This window comes from Adiantum capillus-veneris, chromosome 1, assembly GCF_014529385.1.
Source record: "Adiantum capillus-veneris isolate H3 chromosome 1, ASM1452938v2, whole genome shotgun sequence".
In the NCBI taxonomy this organism is placed as follows: domain Eukaryota; kingdom Viridiplantae; phylum Streptophyta; class Polypodiopsida; order Polypodiales; family Pteridaceae; genus Adiantum; species Adiantum capillus-veneris.
In genome coordinates this window covers 23,599,283-23,619,449 of record NC_140931.1, presented here as the reverse complement: position 1 = coordinate 23,619,449, position 20,167 = coordinate 23,599,283, and the positions used below count along the sequence as shown (strand labels likewise).

General features: G+C 44.4%; 1 protein-coding gene across 1 annotated transcript in view; it reads right to left on the bottom strand.

The window, feature by feature from the left end:
* SCD1 (stomatal cytokinesis defective / SCD1 protein (SCD1)) overlaps positions 1-20,167 on the bottom strand; it is a 143,360-nt gene that overhangs the window by 102,991 nt on the left and 20,202 nt on the right. The window contains exons 2-11 of the mRNA XM_086514861.1: positions 17,987-18,080; positions 17,700-17,901; positions 17,232-17,373; positions 17,034-17,134; positions 16,848-16,911; positions 16,650-16,763; positions 16,319-16,539; positions 16,164-16,218; positions 15,963-16,046; positions 14,758-14,953 (exon numbers count right to left, since the gene is read on the bottom strand). Of these exons, the coding sequence (XP_086370987.1) occupies positions 14,758-14,953; positions 15,963-16,046; positions 16,164-16,218; positions 16,319-16,539; positions 16,650-16,763; positions 16,848-16,911; positions 17,034-17,134; positions 17,232-17,373; positions 17,700-17,901; positions 17,987-18,080 (1,273 nt within the window). The remainder of the gene's footprint in view (positions 1-14,757; positions 14,954-15,962; positions 16,047-16,163; positions 16,219-16,318; positions 16,540-16,649; positions 16,764-16,847; positions 16,912-17,033; positions 17,135-17,231; positions 17,374-17,699; positions 17,902-17,986; positions 18,081-20,167) is intronic.

Sequence of the window (20,167 nt, the reverse complement as noted above, 5' to 3'; positions counted from 1 at the left end):
GAAGCCCTTTAGGCAGCCCATAACAATACTTGTCAATCTCCTCTATCAGTGGCACAAACATGTAGGAGGTTACAAAGAGCAACGCTTTGCAAAACCTCTGATTGTACTCCTGTAGGCTCTTGCAAGTAGCCGCAGTGAGTTGGTGCCAATCCGTCACGACATCGGCTTCAAATTCATTTGACAGCCATGCAGATGCAAACATTTGTTTGAAGTATACCCATGTGGCGGGTGCGTGTCCTTGCATTAACAATGTCGTCCACCATGTAAACGCATTGTCTTTCAAGAAAATGGCAGCTTTCCTAACCGTAGAGACCTCTGTAAAATTCCCCATTGCATAAGTTGTATCAAACTACTGGAGGAAAGTAAGAGTCTTTGCCTTATCCTTAAACCCGCTGAAAGTGCTAAACTTTACAGCTCCACCACCTTATTTGTAAGCTTTCGGCTTTGCCAGTCTCCCCCAAATTGTCATAACGAATTGCCTACAACATGGACACTATAGAAGGGATCATCAGTGCATCTTGGCCATTGACATTTGCGTCATGGTGCCATATCTGGCTGCTATCCAAAAAAACCAGCCATGCCAAAATTACCCTCGGGCCCCCAAACTAGCCATGGTTGCTCTGAAAACCTTGCTACATGCCGATGCTACCATACATGGGGTTTGGCAGCATGCCTTGCATACCCCCAAACATTGTTCCTTGCATATATTGCTGGATTCCAAGCGCATAACCAACCATATTTTGGAACAAAGATCCACCCCTGAATACCCATGATGTACCGTGGGTGGTGGAAAAACCTGATGATTTGCCTGGAAACTAGTTCCCAATCCCTATAACACAACATGCGGCTTTGAAAGGTGGCGGGCTGAACTGGCAAAGCCTGTAGAATAGGCGTCCTAACCACCTGTTCAAGGACGGAAGGAACCTGTTTTGGAGCCCCCAACTCCGCAACATGCGAGTGCTCCCTATCCTGCTAAGACGCATGAAGTACTTGGGCTTGAGTCTCAACAGGCTCCATGGGCTTTGTGAGTTGCCTTGTGTCACGTGACACATCCAACCCTATGTGTCCGTGGACAAGCTACAACACGACAAGGGTTCAGTCAGTCCATTCAAGTCTAGATTAGAAGTGATCTGGCACTTTTGTGAGTCTATTCGTAGACCGTGCATGCCCAATCACTGAGTGTAGATGCATATCCTCTGGTTGCACACAACATGATCATCACAATTCCCATCAAAATCCATTAGAATCAGTTAGGGGAATTTTCCAATGCATTTAGCCTATTTTCCCTATTTTTGACATTTTTCACTTATTATTTTTAAGTGACTTTCCAACAAAAGTAGGTAGGGCAATTTTGCTAAGTTTGTATAGAACCAAACCCAATTAGCACTTTCTGGCAAAAGAGGCAGCAGGAGCTTCCCGCTCAACAAGCAACTTCTCAACAGAACCCGCAGTACCCTCAGCACTCGCAAGCCTTGGCGACCTCCCTCCCCAAGCCTAGCGTTTCTAGTTTCCATCACCATCAAGACCCCACTATTTCTTGGCGTTTTCCCTTGCAGTCATCGCCAGCAAATCCAGATCCCTAGCGTTTTCTCCCATGATCGCCAGCTCCCCCAGCAAAGCCAGCGTTTTCTACTAACGCTAGAAGAGCATCAGCGTTTTTGGTTTTCAGCCCATTCCGCAGCAGAACAGTGGCGTTTTCAGCCTTCTTGAACAGCAGACAATTCAGCCCTATTTGGTTGCAAAATACCCCCCTTTTCAGCCATAAAAACGTAGCCAAAACAGTCATTTTAAGCCACCGAAACAGCCCCGAAATTCAGCAGATAGAAGACCACAGATTTCAGCCCTAAAGTCGTCGTCGTCATCGGCATAGTCCCAAGTTGCATCAGTCCATTGCATACGCATTGTACCACATTGTGCAATCAATAAGTAGACCACTCTCGCCGACGAGAGTGGGGCCTTCGGAGGAGGGTTTTACAACGTCTCTGGTGTCGTATCTCTCTTCTCTCTCTATCTCTCAATCTCATACACTTGCACGCACAGTGTCCATTCACTTTGTCGTGATCATAGCACTTTCCATTAAGAACGGAAGGCTCTCCCTTCCATAAGAACAAAAGGACCCTTGAGCACAGTTCGGAGCACTCATCTTGAGCAAAGCACAAACATTCATTCCGCTGCACCTAACATTGGTATCAGAGCTTTGATAGTGTTCTGTATCACTCAAGGAAAGAACCACAAGAACCACAAGAATTTTTTTTTGCTTGTTGAAATCGCACGAACCCAAGTTCGCTTGGGCATGTCCATTCCTAGTCGTGTTTTGTTGAAGAGTGACAGGAATCCCAAGAAAGAAGGGCTTGTCCAGTCTCCCCTTGTGTCTCTTTTCACTCATTGAGAGCCGACCGTGCACCTAGCGGCCGGCCAATCGACGTGAGGTGGGAAAAAGCAACCTTGGTGTGAGGGCAAGGCCGCCAGGGGTGCACCCGCGGAAAAGAGTAGAACTCGGGTGAAGAGAAGATCCTTCTCAAACACGGTTTGCAAGCGAAAGAAAACCTCAAGGACCAAGACGCCCAAGAACCCAAGTTCCTCGTGAACTTAAGAACCCAAGAACCCACGAGTTCAGAATGGTCATCACTCAAAGAGGAATGGATACTTCGCTTGGAGGTGATGAGCATTAGAGAGGCGAAGAAGAAGTTTCCCCACCAAGAGGTTTTTCTGACCCTTCCCCATCTACGACACCGATTGCACTTAACTCCAATGGAGGAGTTGGAGTTGTTGTTTATGGAACAAAATTTACAACGCGAAGCAAGAAATGCAGCAACAATGGCAGTCATAGCGCGTGAGCGCGAGCAAGCACGCTTGGAAGCGAATGAACGACAAGCCAAATTGGATCGTGAGCGCGCAGCAAGACAAGCAGAATATGACCGCGAGGCCAAAGCAAGAATGCAAGAGATGTTGCGACTCGTTTCTCAAATGCAGGCACAGATTCAACAAGATCAGGAAAAGGAGACTCTCTCAGTTTCTTCTTCTCCAAAGCAAGACACAAAGGATTTGCATGATTGTGTAAAGCATGATGATGATTTCATTGACAATAACTTGCATGATGATTTGAATGACAATGATAAGCATGATGATTTGGATGCCAATGATTTGCATAATGATTTGGAGGATAAAGACAAGCATGATGATTTGCATGATCAAGATGTGATTTCTCACGAGCATAATGATTTGCATGATCAAGATGTAATCTCTCACAAGCATGATGAGTTGCATGAAGAATATGTGGTTGTTCACAAGAAGGATGAGTTAGTGAATGCTTTTTCTAGCGAAGCTAACCTCCTTGTAGATTCGATCAATCACGAAGAACCGATCTTGGCTTTCGAGTCGAGGTCCAAAGAACCCCCACAGGATGATTCAATCATTCAAGAAGAACCGATCTTGGCTCTAAAATCTAGGTCCAAAGAACCCTCACAGAAAGTATTATGTGTTCGCATGATTGATACGCAGGCATTGTTCGAGTGTTTCATTCGTGATCGTTTCCTGTATTTTAGTCAGCATCTTTATGTGATCCCTTTTATAAGGGATGCCATATTGTATGTTGAGCACGTTTCTCTCATGGATGAGCACGAATGTATGAGGATTTTTCATTAAAAGCTGAAAAGTATGTATGTAAGGAAGTCGCATTCCATGTCTCTTCCTTGGCATGCAACAGTCTCCGAACAAGCACATGAGAGTATGAGCACCAAGCGTGGGCATTTCCATTGTGTTTTGCCACAGTTAATAGCTCTAGATCATAAGAGAAAGATTCGATCTCATTGTTTGCATGTGTTTGATGAACGGGTTGTCACTCCGTCTCTTTGTTCATCTACATTGCATGCACAGTCTTTGAGGAAGACACGATTTTTTCCACTCACTTTACCTGGAATAGGTATGTTCATGGTTTTGTGTTGAAAATGGTTTCAGGAATTTTTAGTCATGGAGATTCTTGAAGACGAAAGAAGCAGGTCTCCAGACGAAGTTGAAGCAAAGAAGGAGCCACAGAAGACTTTGTGTCGCTTTCGGCACGGCCCAAAGAAGCAAGCGTTGCAGACCTTTATGAAGTTCAAGTACCGCACGACCCACACATCAGGGTGGGCCGGCGAAGAGTCCCTTCCAAGATTTCGGATGTTATTGGCGATCTCCCTCGACGCCATACAGTTCGGTACCAGTACCTCACTTTGAAGAGGAGGGGATGTCACGTGACACATCCAACCCTATGTGTCCGTGGAAAGGCTACAGCACGACAAGGGTTCACTCAGTCCATTAAAGTCTAGATTAGAAGTCATCTGGCACTTTTGTGAGTCTATTCGTAGACCGTGCATGCCCAGTCACTCAGTGTAGATACATATCCTCTGGTTGCACACAGCATGATCATCACAATTCCCATCAAAATCCATTAGAATCAGTTAGGGGAATTTTCCAATGCATTTAGCCTATTTTCCCTATTTTTGACATTTTTCACTTATTATTTTTAAGTGACTTTCCAACAAAAGTAGGTTGGGCAATTTTGCTAAGTTTGTATATAAGCAAACCCAAGTTAGCACTTTCTGGCAAAAGAGGTAGCAGGAGCTTCCCGCTCAACAGGCAACTTCTCAGCAGCACCCGCAGTACCCTCAGCACCCGCAAGCCTTGGCGACCTCCCTCCTCAAGCCTAGCGTTTCCAGTTTCCATCACCATCAAGACCCCACTATTGCTTGGCGTTTTCCCTTGCAGTCATCGCTAGCAACTCCACATCCATGGCATTTTCTCCCATGATCGCCAGCTCCCCCAGCAAAGCCAGCGTTTTCTACTAACGCTAGAAGAGCATCAGCGTTTTTGGTTTTCAGCCCATTCCGCAGCAGAACAGCAGCGTTTTCAGCCTTCTTGGACAGCAGACAATTCAGCCCTAGTTGGTTGCAAAATACCCCCATTTTCAGCCCATAAAAACGCAGCCAAAACAGTCATTCCAGCCACCGAAACAGCCCCGAAATTCAGCAGATAGAAGACCACAGATTTCAGCCCTAAAGTCATCGTCGTCATCGGCGTAGTCCCAAGTTGCATCAGTCCATTGCATACGCATTGTACCACTTTGTGCAATCAATAAATAGACCACTCTCGCCGACGAGAGTGAGGCCTTCGGAGGAGGGTTTTACAACGTCTCTGGTGTCGTGTCGCTCTTCTCTCTCTCTCTCTCAGTCTCATACACTTGCACGCACAGTGTCCATTCACTTTACCGTGATCATAGCACTTTCCATTAAGAACGGAAGGCTCTCCCTTCCATAAGAACAAAAGGAACCTTGAGCACAGTTCGGAGCACTCATCTTGAGCAAAGCGCAAACATTCATTCCGCTGCACCTAACACCTTGGCTACTGTGGCACTGGTGGCGCTTGCAAAAACTCCATAGACCTTGGGTTCTACACGTGTCCAGAAAACACGTTCACAACGGCAACCAACTGAGTCTTGAACGCATCATCTTCAAGTTGCCCAATCATAAAGTCCTGCATTGGGGGAACGTTCACATCAACAAGAAGTACAGACAGACGTGGCCGTAAACTCTCGCCAACCTCGAACACTGTAGGAATTTCTTGTTTGTCCTTCGAAGAGGAACCCTCTTCCATTATACCCTTCCCTTTGTCGGCCATAGTATAATCCCGCGTTCCTGTACTCTGTGTCTTCACCAAACCAACGAAGGCTCGCTTCTTGAAGAAAAAGTGATTCTGTCCCGGCGACGGAACTATGAAACCGGCACATAGGGCAGTAGATGTAGGCTTTTACCGAAACTTTACTTTAGACTTTAGGACACAGAGAAAATTTCCCCAAAAGAAAACCTGTAACGGGAATTGATACTTCAAACACACACGACTTGGAAGCTAGAGCGCTACCAAGCAGATGCCGACACATGTTGGCCCCAAAGCCCCTTCCGGTATTTCTTTATTGTATTCAAACAGGAAATAAAACCTCTGATTTCCTACGAACTGTCCCGGATAATCCAGGCTGAAAATGAGCTGTTTTGGCCCGATTTCGGCAACATAACTGTACTAGGTCAGTATCCCCATGCAATAGATGACTTTTCCAACGCATACGGACACTTCGCAACACCTGGCGAGAATCTGCAGCACGCTGAATTCTCTGTTTTCTGCCCTGAAAATGCGCCAAATCACCTGTATAACGGTCCCCTAACCTCCTCGGGATATTAGGGACCGGTTAGGGCCGAAACCCTAAACCTGCAAAAATACACAGCAGGTCTTGTTTTGGGCTCCGTTTCCCGAGCCGGTTGCATCCGTAGCAAGTCCTCAAGCTCCCGCACGTATAGGGCTACTTGCCCTTTGAATTGGACGAGATTTCTCACGTGAAACCTCTCCGAATTCACCTGTACCTGCGGGGGATTAGCAACTAGCTAATCTAGTACCTGTGCAAGAGGCTCTTGCCTTGGCAATCGCGCATGAACCCACACAACTGTACATAAGTCAAATAAAGAGCCCTCTTGTGGGCATCACATAACTACACGGAGGGGAGAGAGATAGCAGTGAATGTTGTGCAAGGCTTCACTTCTTGCACTTCACTGTACATAGAGGGTAGCAAGCATACAGTAGCTTTGGTACTTGCAACAATCCACCATACGGTTGAAAAATGCAACCCACGTTTTATTTTAATGCTTCTCTCACTCTTAAGTTAAAATGCCCAAAAATGTGCCAAGTGGCACTCATGCATTAATTCCCTGCTTTGGATCTTCTGGTCCAAAAAAATCTCAACCGGTTGCTCAGTTGACTTAGCGGCAAAGTAATGAAATGTTCTTCTTGTCATTCCGGAGCTAATGACACGAACAGATTTTATGCCCCAAAATAGCAGTTCCCTAAATTTTATGAGATGCTTCATGGGACTCTCGCTGGTCATCTGACCATCTTTCACCACCGGGACCACGTCCAAAAATGCAATGTAGCCCAGTTCTATAGGTCCACAAAGGTCGGTGCGAACCAACTCCAAAATGGCAATGGCTCGGCGTGTAGCAAGCCTCAAAATAGATTCTCGATGTTGCTTCCCACGAATGCAAGTAATGCATTTCCCATGCTTACTCCCAACATCTGGTAAGCCTATAAGCATATGCTCACGAAAAGTAAGCCGAAGAGCATCATTGTTCAAATGACCAAATCAGTAATGCCAAAGATACCTGTGGGTATCCGTGTTGCTGAAGAAAGAGCATGGAGCCTGTAGAGGCCGTTCTCCATCGAGCCCCCTCTAACCTCTTTGAAGGATTGCCGATCCCGAATAGATACCGCAACCTCTGAAATCACCTCCATGCCAAGCTTGCACACCTCGTGCACAGACATAAGACGAAATCCTAGCTTTGGACAATAAAGTACCTTGGAGGTATGCATACCCCCTCTACCGTCAAGAAAGAGCTCCATAGATCCCTCGCTATGAATAAGAATTTCAGATTTGTCGCCAATGACGATAGTACCATAGTGTCGTCGCATGTTGGACAAAAGATCCTTCGAAGGTGTCGTATGCCCTGAGGCACCACTGACCAGAATCCAATCACGATCATCTTGACCCGCAAGAAACAACTCAACCTCCGATGCCCCTAGAGAGTCCTTTAAGGAGAGAATCTCCAAATGAACAAAGGCTGGTGACTACACCACTGCCGCCCAAGAAGTCGAAGCATCTCCAACTCGCTTTGGACACTTCTTCCAATAATGTCACTTCTCACTGCAACTGTTACAATGCCATTCCGCCTTCAAGGCTTCCCGCTCAGCATCACTCTTCTTGTCTTTGGTATTGTTGCTTTTCTTCTTACCCTTCTACTTCTTGTTGTTGGAAGAATCGGTCAAGGCTTCCGAACCTGACCACTTCCCTGTATTGAACCGCTCGTCCTGGTCCAATACCATTGAAACAATCTCGTCCCAAGAGATAGTATTCAACCGGCCACTCGTAATCAATGAAAAATAGAAATTGGTGTATCGAGGAGGTAATTGGGCCAAAGGCTAGATGGCCATGTGCTTTAAACTGATAAGCTTTTCCATATGAAGTATCTCTTGTTGAAGCTCCTGCATCTTGTTCATGTGATCCCGCATGGAAAAGTGTTCCGCATCCAGGGTCCTCAACTACACTTGGAGGGCTATCCGCTTCATTGGAGAAACTCGATCATAAAATGAAGCAAGCCAATCCCAAATCAACTCCACATCTTTCATCAATCGTATGTGAATAATAATTGATGGTGTACTGTTGAGGATAATGAAAGACCAGATTCGAGCATTGACACGCTCTCATAACTTTGCTCCCGCAGGGTCCTTTGGCTTTTGAAAGTTGCTCAAGACAAAACCTCCAAGCTCATAAGAGTCGAAGACCGGCATCATTGTTTCTTTCCAAATGGCATAGTTGTCTTTATTCAATTGCCGATCCGAGGGAAGGTAGGGAGGGTGGTATCTTGATTGGTTGATCACATACACAAGGGTAGAACTGAGACCAATCTCCCCACTCCTCGTTGACGGTTGGTTCACGACCTCCGGTGTCATCCCCAGGATGTACTTCGTCATCACGGGCCAAACTTGCGTCAGAATCATCACTCTTCTCCATGGTGTTGGAGAACTTAGGCATGTGACAAGGCTAGGTCGAGGTAGAAGAGTAAATCTGCAAATCTATCCACTACAGCTGAAATCAACCCCAAATGAGTAAAAAACGCAGAAAAAACAACAGATCGTCTCTTTTCGTCGCAAAAATTCAGCACCAAAAACTCGCACCAAAAACAGATCGGATTCAAGAGCACGTTGTGGCTCTAATACCATGTCAAAGGTGCAGGGGAAAAGGGTGCATCGGGTGTGAACTTGTCTGCAACCGCAAGCAAACCTCCTCTCCATACTAGGCAGCCAATACATCTCGCATCTATCGCGATGGATCTCTTTGTCGTCAAGCTCCTAGGGCGTACCACCCACCGAACGGGCACAAGAACTCACAGGAGGCAATGCCATGTGTGCACACGGCAAGGGAGACGGGGCGCTAGCAAGGGAGAGAGCGATCACTGGAGAAAAACGTTGTAGAGAGAGAGAGAGAGAGAGAGAGAGAGATGGTGGTCAAAAACACTAGAGAAAGGGTGAAGCCACACACGGTGAAAATGCTAGCAATGAGAAAACGCTAGAGAGTGAGAGTGCGCCCAAACACTGAAGCTTTGCAATGATCAACACATATGCCAAAGGTACAAGGGGATGGTTTGCATATATAAGCAAATCCCATATTTGCCCTACCTACTGCAAAACCCCACGATCCTCATAAATGGCTAATGAATATATAAACTCACTGAAAGTGACCTGACACACATTTAGTAGCAAAACTGCAGAGTACTCAAGACTCTAACCCTGGGAAACCCTGGGAACGGGGGTCCCGCCTCATGCCAACGTACCGGGTGAGAAACATCCTGGAGTGCATCACCGCGAACAGGTACGTCTACCTTAGATACGGCCAGGCACAACCACAAAACAACCCACTCCCTAATCTACTCTTGGGAGATACTGGAGCTACCACCAGACAGGAAACTCAACTCTAACAAAGATTTCTTGCGAGAAATCTCGTCTAAATCAAAGGGCAAGTAACCCTCTACAAGTGCGGGAGCTCGAGGGCTACCCACATAAGTGATCGGCAGCAAATTGAAGGCCAAAAACAAAGAATTCAGCGTGCTGTAATTTCTTAACAGGTTTTGTAAAGTGCTCTGTGCGTGGAAAATCACCGTTTACTTGGGATTTTGTCCGTAAAGACTTCTATTGCCGTTATGCTATCGAAATTGGGTAAATGTGGGACAGCTTGTAGAAGTTTATAGGTTTTTCTCAAGTGCAATAAGAATAAAGAATACCGAAAGGGACGCCAACCTTTGGGGCCAATAGGGTGTCGTTATCTACTTGGGGGTGCTCTAGCTACCAAGTCGTAAATTGTTTTGAAGTTGTGAGTTTCAGTTACAGGTTTATTTGTAAAGTTACTTTGTGTCATAAAGTACAGGGAATGTAGACGTATAGATCGGGTGAAAGCCAATGTTTACCGCCCTTTAGTGAGGCTACAAAGGAAAGCATCACTTTTTCCTCAAGAAGTGAGCCTTGGTCTGTTTTGGGCATCGACACAAAGCACACTAACTTGGAATTCCACTATGGTTGATAGTATAAATGACACTAGAGAAGAGGCCCGAGGGTTCCTCTTCACTGGACAGGCACGCTATTCCTCCAATGTATGAGGTTGGCGACAGTTCACGGCCACCACTGTCTGTATCTTTTATTGATGTGAATGCGCCACAAGCTCAAGGGATGATGACTAGGCAACTTGATGAGGATGGTTCAAGACACAGTCGGTTGCTGCTGTGAATGTGTTTACTTGATTGATGGAGAATCCTATGTTTGTGGAGTTTCTACAAGGTCCACCAGTGTGTCAGCAGGCAAGGCAACTTTCTCATCTAGTAGAGCCCATTGAGGCTCAAGCACAAGTCCCTAATGTGACCCAATAGGACAAGGAGGATTCGCATGTTGTGGAGTCACTTGAGGCTCCAAGGCAAACTTGTTTTGTCCATGAACAAGTGGTTAAGACGCTGATTACTCTGGCTATTCCAGTTCAACCAACCACCTTTGAACGTCCAAGCGTTGGTCTAAGAGGACAAGGAACTACCTTCTAGGCTATGCATATGGTATTTCCACCACCCACGATACATCCTGAGTATTTTGGAGGTGGATCTGTGTTCCAAAGCATGGCTGGTTATGCGCCTGGAAATCAGTAGTACATGCCAGGAACAGTGTTTGGGGGTATGCAAGGCGTGATGCCATATATGGTAATATCGGCTTACAGCTAGGGTTTCAACGTAATCAAGCCCCACTACCAATTTGGGATGCCACACAACAATTTTGATATGGCTGGTTTTTCTAATCAGCATGCAAATATGGCACTAGGAAGCCAAGATACTAATGGCCAAGGAGCACAGATGATTTGAACCATTGTACCCATGTTGCAAACACTTCCCTATGAAAATTTGACAGTGCTTGAGAAGCCGAAACCATACAAAGAAGGTGGTACAGCCGTGACGTTGATACTTTCAATGGTTTTGAAGACAAGACGCAAGCTCTTACCTTACTCCAACAGTTTGATATTGCCTATTTAGGGGGGGGATTTCCCCGAGGCTTTAGAAATCCGGAAAGCTGCCACTTTCTTAAAAGGAAATGCGTGTTCATGGTGGACAACATGATTGATGCAAGGACAGGCACCCGCCACATGGGTTACTTCAAATAGATGTTTGCATCTACATGGCTGTCAAATGAGTTTGAAGTTGATGTCATGACAGATTGGCACCAACTCGATGCAAAAACTTAAGAGTACAATCAGAAGTTTTGTAAAGCGCTGCTTTCAGTAACTTCCTAAAGATTTGTGCCATTGACAGAGCAGATAGAGAAGTATTGTTGTAGGCTACCTAAAGGGCTCAGGAATTATTGTACAAAGAACAAAGTGGCCACCCTTACTCAACTAATGGAGGTTGCCAGCACTAGTAATGCCTTGTTGAGAGGAGAAGACAGTGGATTCTAGGGCAACGAGAAAGAGGATCAATCAAAGAGAAATGTGGTAGAGAAGCCCTTCGTAAAAGCGACTCCCGAAGCTTCCAAAAGGGTCAAGAAAGTGGAGAAAGCTAAAGACTCAACCGAGTCTTTTGAAGGGCATGCCAAAAGATAGAAAAGTTAAGGGAAATGTTGCAAGACGTTATTTGGTGAAGTTCAAGAACTATCCACCTATGGATGCAAAGTGGATGGAAGAAAGTGAACTGGTAGATCCACCAAATGTATTACAGCTTTACCTTGAAGCCTTTGGTTTACAACCCACATATATTCTCCAACTCAGATCACTTCAATAGAGCGAAGGTCAAAGATTTTGACACGTGCTCAAAAGAGGGGTGATGCTCGAGTTAGCCCTTCACATGTACATAAGGATTCAATGCAATAAAAGTGTACATTGCTTGACGAAAATATAAAGGTTTCATTAAGTCATTTGTAAATATGTTTGGTAGTCTTTCTTACGGATACATGCAATGATAAAAGGGTGCTAACCACACTAAATCATCTGTGGCATGTATAGGATGCATGCAATCGAGGACGTTTGCGATTTTAAGAGGGGGGTATGTCACGAGATTGCGACAACCACTATTTTTAATTGTTGGTTTCTTTCCCTTGATTTTTATATAATTTTTGAAACCCTCTTTTTGAAATCACAAATGCTGGGACTTTGCATGGCGAGTGTGAAACGGCCATTGGCCCATAGTTTCAATCGCAGAGTCAAGGCCAGGCAGCCACAAGATGGTTGGGCCGATCAACACTGGAATCCGACTAGTAAGAAGTGGCTAGGCTCAATTAAAGTCATTTAGGCCCCTCGGCAAGACTTTATAAGTTGGTGGGTACTAGGAATTAAACCAAAAGGAGCAAATTGGACACATGGCAGTAGGAGAGCAACCTGCACGTCAACTCTCATTTCAAGAAGTCTTATCCCAAGAAGGGGCGCCTGTAGGGGCTGATTTTTACTCAATGTGTGCTCTACACTGTGTGTGTGAGTAGTGGGTGCAGGTGATCACAGCTTTAATGAAAAGCTTGCCTTCTCCCTTGTCTCACATAGCGCGATGATTTACTCTCGTGCATCTCCCCCCCCTTAGCACATATAGTTGTGACCCACTAGTTGGGCTTCTTGAAAGACCATGTATAGCTCCGGGGATTTTATGCGCAATTGCCATAGCAAGAGCCTTTTGTACGGGAACTAGATTAGCTAATTGCTAATCCCCCACACATACGCACAGTTCCATCATGAAGCATTGCAAAAACGGAAAGTTTTCTCGTGTGAAAACTTGTCCAAACCAAAGGAGAACTGTCCCATTGTGTGCAAGAGCTTCTAAGACACGAGTAGACGTGTTTGCTCTACTCAAAATGATGCAAAACAGGGAATTACAGCCTACTGTGTTTATTTGTAGGTTTAGGGTTTCGCACATAAACTGCAAGGTAACACTAGCAAGGGAGGCTCTGGAAAGCCTTGGGTGCTTATACAGGACGATTTAGAGAGATTTCTCGCAAGAAATCTCATCCAAATCGAAGGGTAAGTAATGCTACAAGTGCAAGAGCTCGAGGGCTACCCATATGAGTGATCGGCACACGAATCGGAGCCCAAACTAAAGAATTACAGCTTACTGTAATTTTTTGCAGGTTTAGGGTTTTGGCCAGTTTTGATGCCTACAAATCTCAGCAGCTTCCAGGAAGCTAGGGAATCACCGAACAGATGTTTAGGTGCAAATTGGAGGCCAAAAAAAGAGAATTCAGTGTGCTGTAATTTCTCGCCAGGTTTTGTGAAGTGCTCTAAAGTGCATGGGAAATCACCATTTACTTGGGATTTTGTCCGTGGAGACTTCTATTGCCATTATGCTGCTGAAATTGAGCGAGAGTACGGGAATTTCAGCCCGATAAAAGTGGGAAAGATTATAAAAGTTTACACGTTTTTAGAAGGGGGCACCAACCTTTGAGGCCAGCAACATGTCGTTATCTACTTGGGAGCGCTCTAGCTACCAAGTTGTGACGTGTTTTGAAGTAGTGAATTCCAGTTACATTTGTGAAGTTACTTTGTGTCATGAAGTACAGGGAAAGTAAGACGTATAGATCAGGTGAAAGCCAATGTTTACCGCCCTTTAGTGAGGCTACAGGCCAGTTTCAGGCACATACTTGCCCGATTGTCTACTCTCATTCTCCCTCTAGTTCATGTCCACCATGTTCGTCTCATTTAGAGTGACATTTCTCATGATTAGGCTTATCATTGGGGTCCTATGCTTCACGTTATTTCCTACACATTGGATGCGAAACAAATCCATCATCTCCACACTCATCACAAGACCTAGCAGATGCAAGCGCCATAACATCTCCTTTGCATTTCTCTGGATAAATACATTACAGCTCAAGAGGGAAGCCTTGATGCTTGTATATTATATGACCAAAGTAGAGTCAGGTTTATGGAGTCTGAAAGCACATTCCTTGTTGAGCTTCCCTTTTCTAATTATAAAGCATACGGGGACCATCCATTCTTGTGTCTATATTGACAAGCACAAACTGATATCCCTTGACTTTGTTTATCCCTGCAAAAGAATGGTGATTCAAGAGCCACCACCAGTCTTGCCCAGAGCAGCACATAGCTTTATACAACATGAGCCGACTGACATAAGAAAAAGCTTATTATCTAAACCTGCAGGCGAGGGGCATTTTCATATGAGAAAATTTTCTGAAAGCAAGCAAGGAGTAGCAAAGTACGGAAGGAAGAAAATGCCCAAAAGAAGGGGAAATCCCGTCACTTAGCAAAGCATTGAAAGCCCCTAACATAGGACACATACCCTCACATGTATGTATTCTTCAGTGAAAAATGCTGACTAATATCACTTAATGGGAGCAAAGCTTCAATAAAGCAATAAACAAAACAATAAAATCCTTATATTTCACTCTACAACATGAAAAAATCCTGCATGAAGCCAGCTCGTCTAAGACACAACACAATGGGTATACACTACGTACAGAACCAACTTGGCCCCCTAAAACAACAAGGCATCATGATATGCCTCGTCCTTTTGCAGGAAGCTAGAAGTCACTCCTGACTGATCAGCAGTTGTCGAACCTTACATAAAAAGTGGAAACGTACAAGGCAGTGACCTATTGATACTATTAATAACGCAGAAAGGGAGCAAGTAAATTACATGTTCTCTTTGCAGAACTGACCTATTTCTTGGCTGGAATAGTCAGAAATTGTGACTATATTGCGCTCAGCTGCTGGACCAGGAAGAACAACAGAAGGATTCTGCCCTCTGGACATAGCCTGCTGCAATTTATCCATAAGATTGGGCCCTGCATTTGGAGATCCATAGCCTTTCTCCAAAAATTCAAGAAACCCCTGAGAGCTTAGAAACTGGTCCACCTGTATAAATCCATGGTCAACGCGTAAGAAAGAGTGCCAATTTCTGAGTTCATTGACCTTACAATAATTAAGCCCAAGAGAATGCCTGAAGGTCAAACAGTGGTAAAAGCGAGCCAACCCAATAGGGAAAACGAAAAATTGATGTACTTGCTTCAAAATGTGAGTTATAAACACAGACAAAAATAAAGAGAGCAATAAAAATGCAAAGTACAAAATAAAGAGGATTTTAAAAATCTTGATCATACACAATAAGAAAATAGGTATCATGTGATGTCATAATGCAACCATGACTCTGAAAGAAGAGTTTAAATGGCAATCTAAGCAGATCTCAGGTGAAGGGTAAGCTATATATGGGTAAACTGTTGAGTAAAAGGCCAAATATTCACAGTAATTGCCATTGTTCATAGCAATCTCCAAAACATAGGGCATTGTCAAAGAACAAACACCTACACAACATGAGCTCTTTCCACAGTATTAATAGGGATAGCTGCGTATACATAGCACGACCTACTCACCGCGGCATCTTCAAAAAGGACATTCATGCCTGAGTCCTAGTAAGGAACGTCCCATAAATAGTTCTTGAAACCTTTGGCCTGGATGTAGACCTGTGAGGACCAAGCCACCCAACTAAGGCTGCGGACTCCTAGGCTATGATGTGGCATTACCTAACCATCAAAGGAAACAACCTCATTGGTGTATAGCGATACTTGCACGAAAGGTCCAGAGCTATCTGCATTAACAGCTTCAATTCATAAAGAAGGGTGCAAAACATAGCAAATACACACAAAGTTAAGAGGCAAATGATGCATGCATAATTATCAATATGTAGCTACAGGTGTCCACAATCTAAAAGCTGGTCAAAAACAGTGGCAGCATGCATCACAAATTTTAGGTGAAAAATAGCCTCTAGAAGACATGGAAACCGGCAGACCAAAAGCCAAGTGGAAGACTCTGATAGTTTACAGAGACGACTCTAAAAACTTTTGACATGTTTCACTTTTAAACCTACCGCAATATCTCGAGGAACACCAGTGATTCTAGAGCGCTTCCTCAAAAAAGCATCTTTATTGAAAACGTTTGCAGCTGTATTCTCCTGCATCAGCAAAGTACCCCAAAATTACTTTCCTCATTCTTGTTGGACAGCTTTTGACAGTCGATATGAAATAACCTGGCAATTTAGAACGACAAAGCATATTCAAATGCTATGTACCACAAAATCACGGTAACCCGACAAAATCGTGGCAAAAAACTTTAGAAAGATTAACCTGTAAGACCAACAGAAGATTTCATAACTTGGAGGATCATGTTTACATTAACAAAGATGAACACCCTGAAAACCATTTTCTAATAGTTTGGTACATAAACCTTAATTCAGTGTCATGACTTGTGCTCCAGGGTTTATTTCCCCTAAGGCTGCGAGACTCTCGTAGAACTCCAGCATTTTCCTGTACTCGATCCATATCAGCAAGGTTAGGATGAAGTAGTTCTACCAAGTCTGCCCTAAGTTGCCCCAATTCAGGCTCCGGGATCGAAGGCATCTCTTCTCCTAATGTGATTATGTTGCGATCTAGATCAACCACAGCCACCTATAAAGAATGCCTATGTCAGTAAACTGCTATCATGCCATGTCTGCTATTAGAATGAACAGCTACATAATGGATGCATTGAATACAGATTTGCTCTAAACATATCCTACCCCATCCAATTTCTGGTCAATGATTTCAACACTGGAATGAAGGCCCATCATATAAGGAGTTGGAGCATCTAGGTACTCTACTCCTCCATAAAACAGAACTGGAATGAAAACGTGCTGTTAGAAAACCAGCAGCATTAGTCAAGCCATTTCTTTGAAAGAACTTGAAATCTCAAGAGTTACGTTAATAAAACACCTTACTTGCCACTTGATTGGATAGAGCAAATGACAAATAGCTTCAGCTACAAGTGTCAAAAGGGAGTATCTGAAAGTTCATCAGAAACTGTTTAGATGAGAAAAAAGACAGAAAAAATCCTCAGTATCCCCTTTGTTTCACTACAACAGAAAAAATAGCATTGACCATGATCCGTGAGAAAGTTCACATACTTGGACGCCCGTAGCAAAACGTGTCTCTCAAGGAAAACTGCTGTGAACAAACGAATAACATTGTCCACGTCCAAGCATTGGATCAATGGTTGAAAAGACAGCTGCATGCTTGTCAGAGATTGAATAAATTTAAGTTTTGCCAAAAAAGACACTTCAAGAACCAAGTCAAATGCAAAGCATAAAGATACCAAGCCATACATCTGCATGTGGAAGATCAGCCTTTGAAGGAACCTCTATTGATAATAAATGATTCTCTATCGAGAAAAGAACGGTGCCTCCACCTGGACTTGGCAAGGGCACACTCAATACCACGTGCCCAACGATGTCCCACAAAAGTTTGCTACGGATATAAACAAATCGATCACTTTAGTACGTTTTTCCTATAATTTAAGTTTAATCAGGATGTAGGCCAAAAGTACCAAAAAATCAACTGAGGGAGTTCTTGAATGCGTAGTTAGTGATTAAAACACTGGCAAACTGTGTTCTATCTACTCAATATTTAGCTTACCACTAGTCATCCTTAGCGATTAAAATGCATAGTTAGTGATTAAAATACTGGCAAACTGTGTTCTATCTACTCAATGATCTATTTAGCTTAGCACTGGTCATCATTACCTTTCTAAATACTCATGAATGCATAGTTACTGATCAAAAGAAACTCCTAACCTGCATCCAGAACTTGAAAAGCAAACACGATGGAGCTCTTCCAGTGTCTCTCGGCAGACTTGGAAACAAGGCGCATGTGATACTATACAGATACATTTATCCACGTAAGTATTCGATGGAATGCGATAAGCCTGAGCCACATCCTCATCAACTGGATCTCGAAAGGCAACACAGCTAACATAGATCTTAGCACCCTCCCCGTCTGTTGTATCAAGTAAACATTGTTATCTTTCTTTAGGCTTTAGCCAGCACATTGAACATAAAAAAACACAAGAAAACCTTCGAACCTGTCAAGATAATGGGATAACTGCGCGGCTGGCTAGACTCATCTCCACTGATGGGTCCAGATGAATAAAACTCCACCCCAGCAGGCAATGCACACTGCCCTATCAATGAAACATCATTCATAAAGAATGTCCCACAAAAGTTGATGTTAAAGTAATGTCTCATGACACACAATGTGCCATAAACTAGCTGAGAGCACCTTTATTGAAAACGACAGTCACCAAAAACAAGGTAAAGAATTTCAGTGTTTCTCAAGTTTCGAAGAGAAACATTCGAACCTCAATCCAAGAAACATGTGTTATATGTATATGTGCATACAAATCACCAACATATACTGCTAATTGAAATGGACATGCTGAATGGTTGCAAATCAATCGCAATACTCATGAGCAATTTGGAGATGCGATAGAGCACATGATTGGCAGGCTTATCAATTTGCCAATGAAGCATCGTTTATTTACAAGGCTTAATGATCATCGATGAGGAGACCCATTTTTTGGCACATGCCCATGCAGCAGCCAAGATATGCATGACAAGACTTCTTGTTGATTGTTTTCCACTTATAAAAGAGGTTCTTGATACTTCATTGTTTTTTCTTTAGTGAAAGGAGAGAGTTAACTTTTCAAAAGATCATGACAGCCAAGAGATGTGAAAGTGGGACACAAAACGTAGCACGAGTTGGCCAAAACAGTGCAACATTGGTAGACACAATGTGTGCCAACAAGCACCCGATGGTGGAGTTGTGAGAGTGAACGAGGGCAGAAGAGAGAGAGAGAGAGAGAGAGAGAGAGAGAAAGAAATGAAATGAAATGAAATGTTATATTAACGTCTTCAAAAAGGCCAAAGTGACCTATGAGACCAGAAAGTTACAATGTGGTGGATCTGATACAAAGTCAGAGTAACAAGAGAACAAAATGACAAAATAAAATACTATACTATGGAATCCTAAACTGCTAGATGTGAACTAAGCAGGTAGCTGGGATAGCTGAATCACAGGAGATCTAGCATCGGTCATTGGCGGATCTCATCGATCTCCTTCATGGTTGGTAGTCTGACCGGGCGTCGTGCATGCCTAGCCAGAGTACTCCGAATCTTCTGACGTAGCCTCCGTCGATGCGTGTAGTCCTCCGCAGTTGTGGGCGCCTGGATTTCCACAGTTCAGTCGCTCGGTCGATCAGTGTGCCTCTGGTGTGAGACGAGGGGGAGCTATGCTGTGGGAGCGGCTCTTGCGGCTGTCCCGTGTCTATTCTGGAGAAGTCTGTGATCCGTCTTTGAGACTGGCTAGCCTTGCCACTCATCAGGCTGTCTCTGTGTCTGTGCAGCTCGAGCAAGAACAAACCCAGGCATCTTTGATCTTCATATCCCATGACTCTTGAGAGAGAGAGAGAGAGAGAGAGAGAGAGAGAGAGAGAGAGAGAGAGCTTTTTAACGTCTATGTGAGGCCGAAGTCAGCCTATGAGACAAATCAAGTATACAAACGTGTATGTCTTCTGTCAATCGGAAAAGACAAAATAGTTCGGACTGGTACAAAATAAAAGAGAGAGGACGTCTGGTGGGTGATGAAATCTATGGGGATGGGTGGAGCACTAGTACTAGGGATATGTGCATGTCTATATGTTGAGGGTAGTACAGCCATGCAAATGCATCAATCTCGCTAGCTCCATCCTGTGCTAATGGGGGGTGTAAAATGTAGTACATGGGAGGATCGAGAGCAAGGGCGGCCCTGATGAACGCCTCTAGGTGAGCCATCATCTGGGCTTGTCTCTCCTCGGCACCTCGATGTGCCCGAGTCTGGATCTCCTCGATCTATTTGCGGTGGAGTCATGGAGCCTGGCCTCTGGTAGCTCGCAGGCGTCGCCAAGCCCGGCTCGCCTCAACCTGCTGAAGGGCCACTCCCCTCGGTGGGTCTTGGCATGGGGTAGCTCTCTGAAAGAAATCAGTAAGTTGTGACTCGCTGATTGTTCCCCCCCCCCCCGGGTCCCTGTAGGTGGCTGTAGAAGTGTGTCCTCTGCCTCTGTATCTCTAGCAAGTAGCACCCCAATTGTCTCTAATCTCGAGAGTGAATGATATCTCGGAAGGTAAGCTGCCCTCTAAATAGGGGCTCGTATCGGCCTCTAATATCCGCATAAGCTCTGCATCTGCAAAGAAAAGGCTCCTCGCTCTCCACTTCCTCTCTGCATACT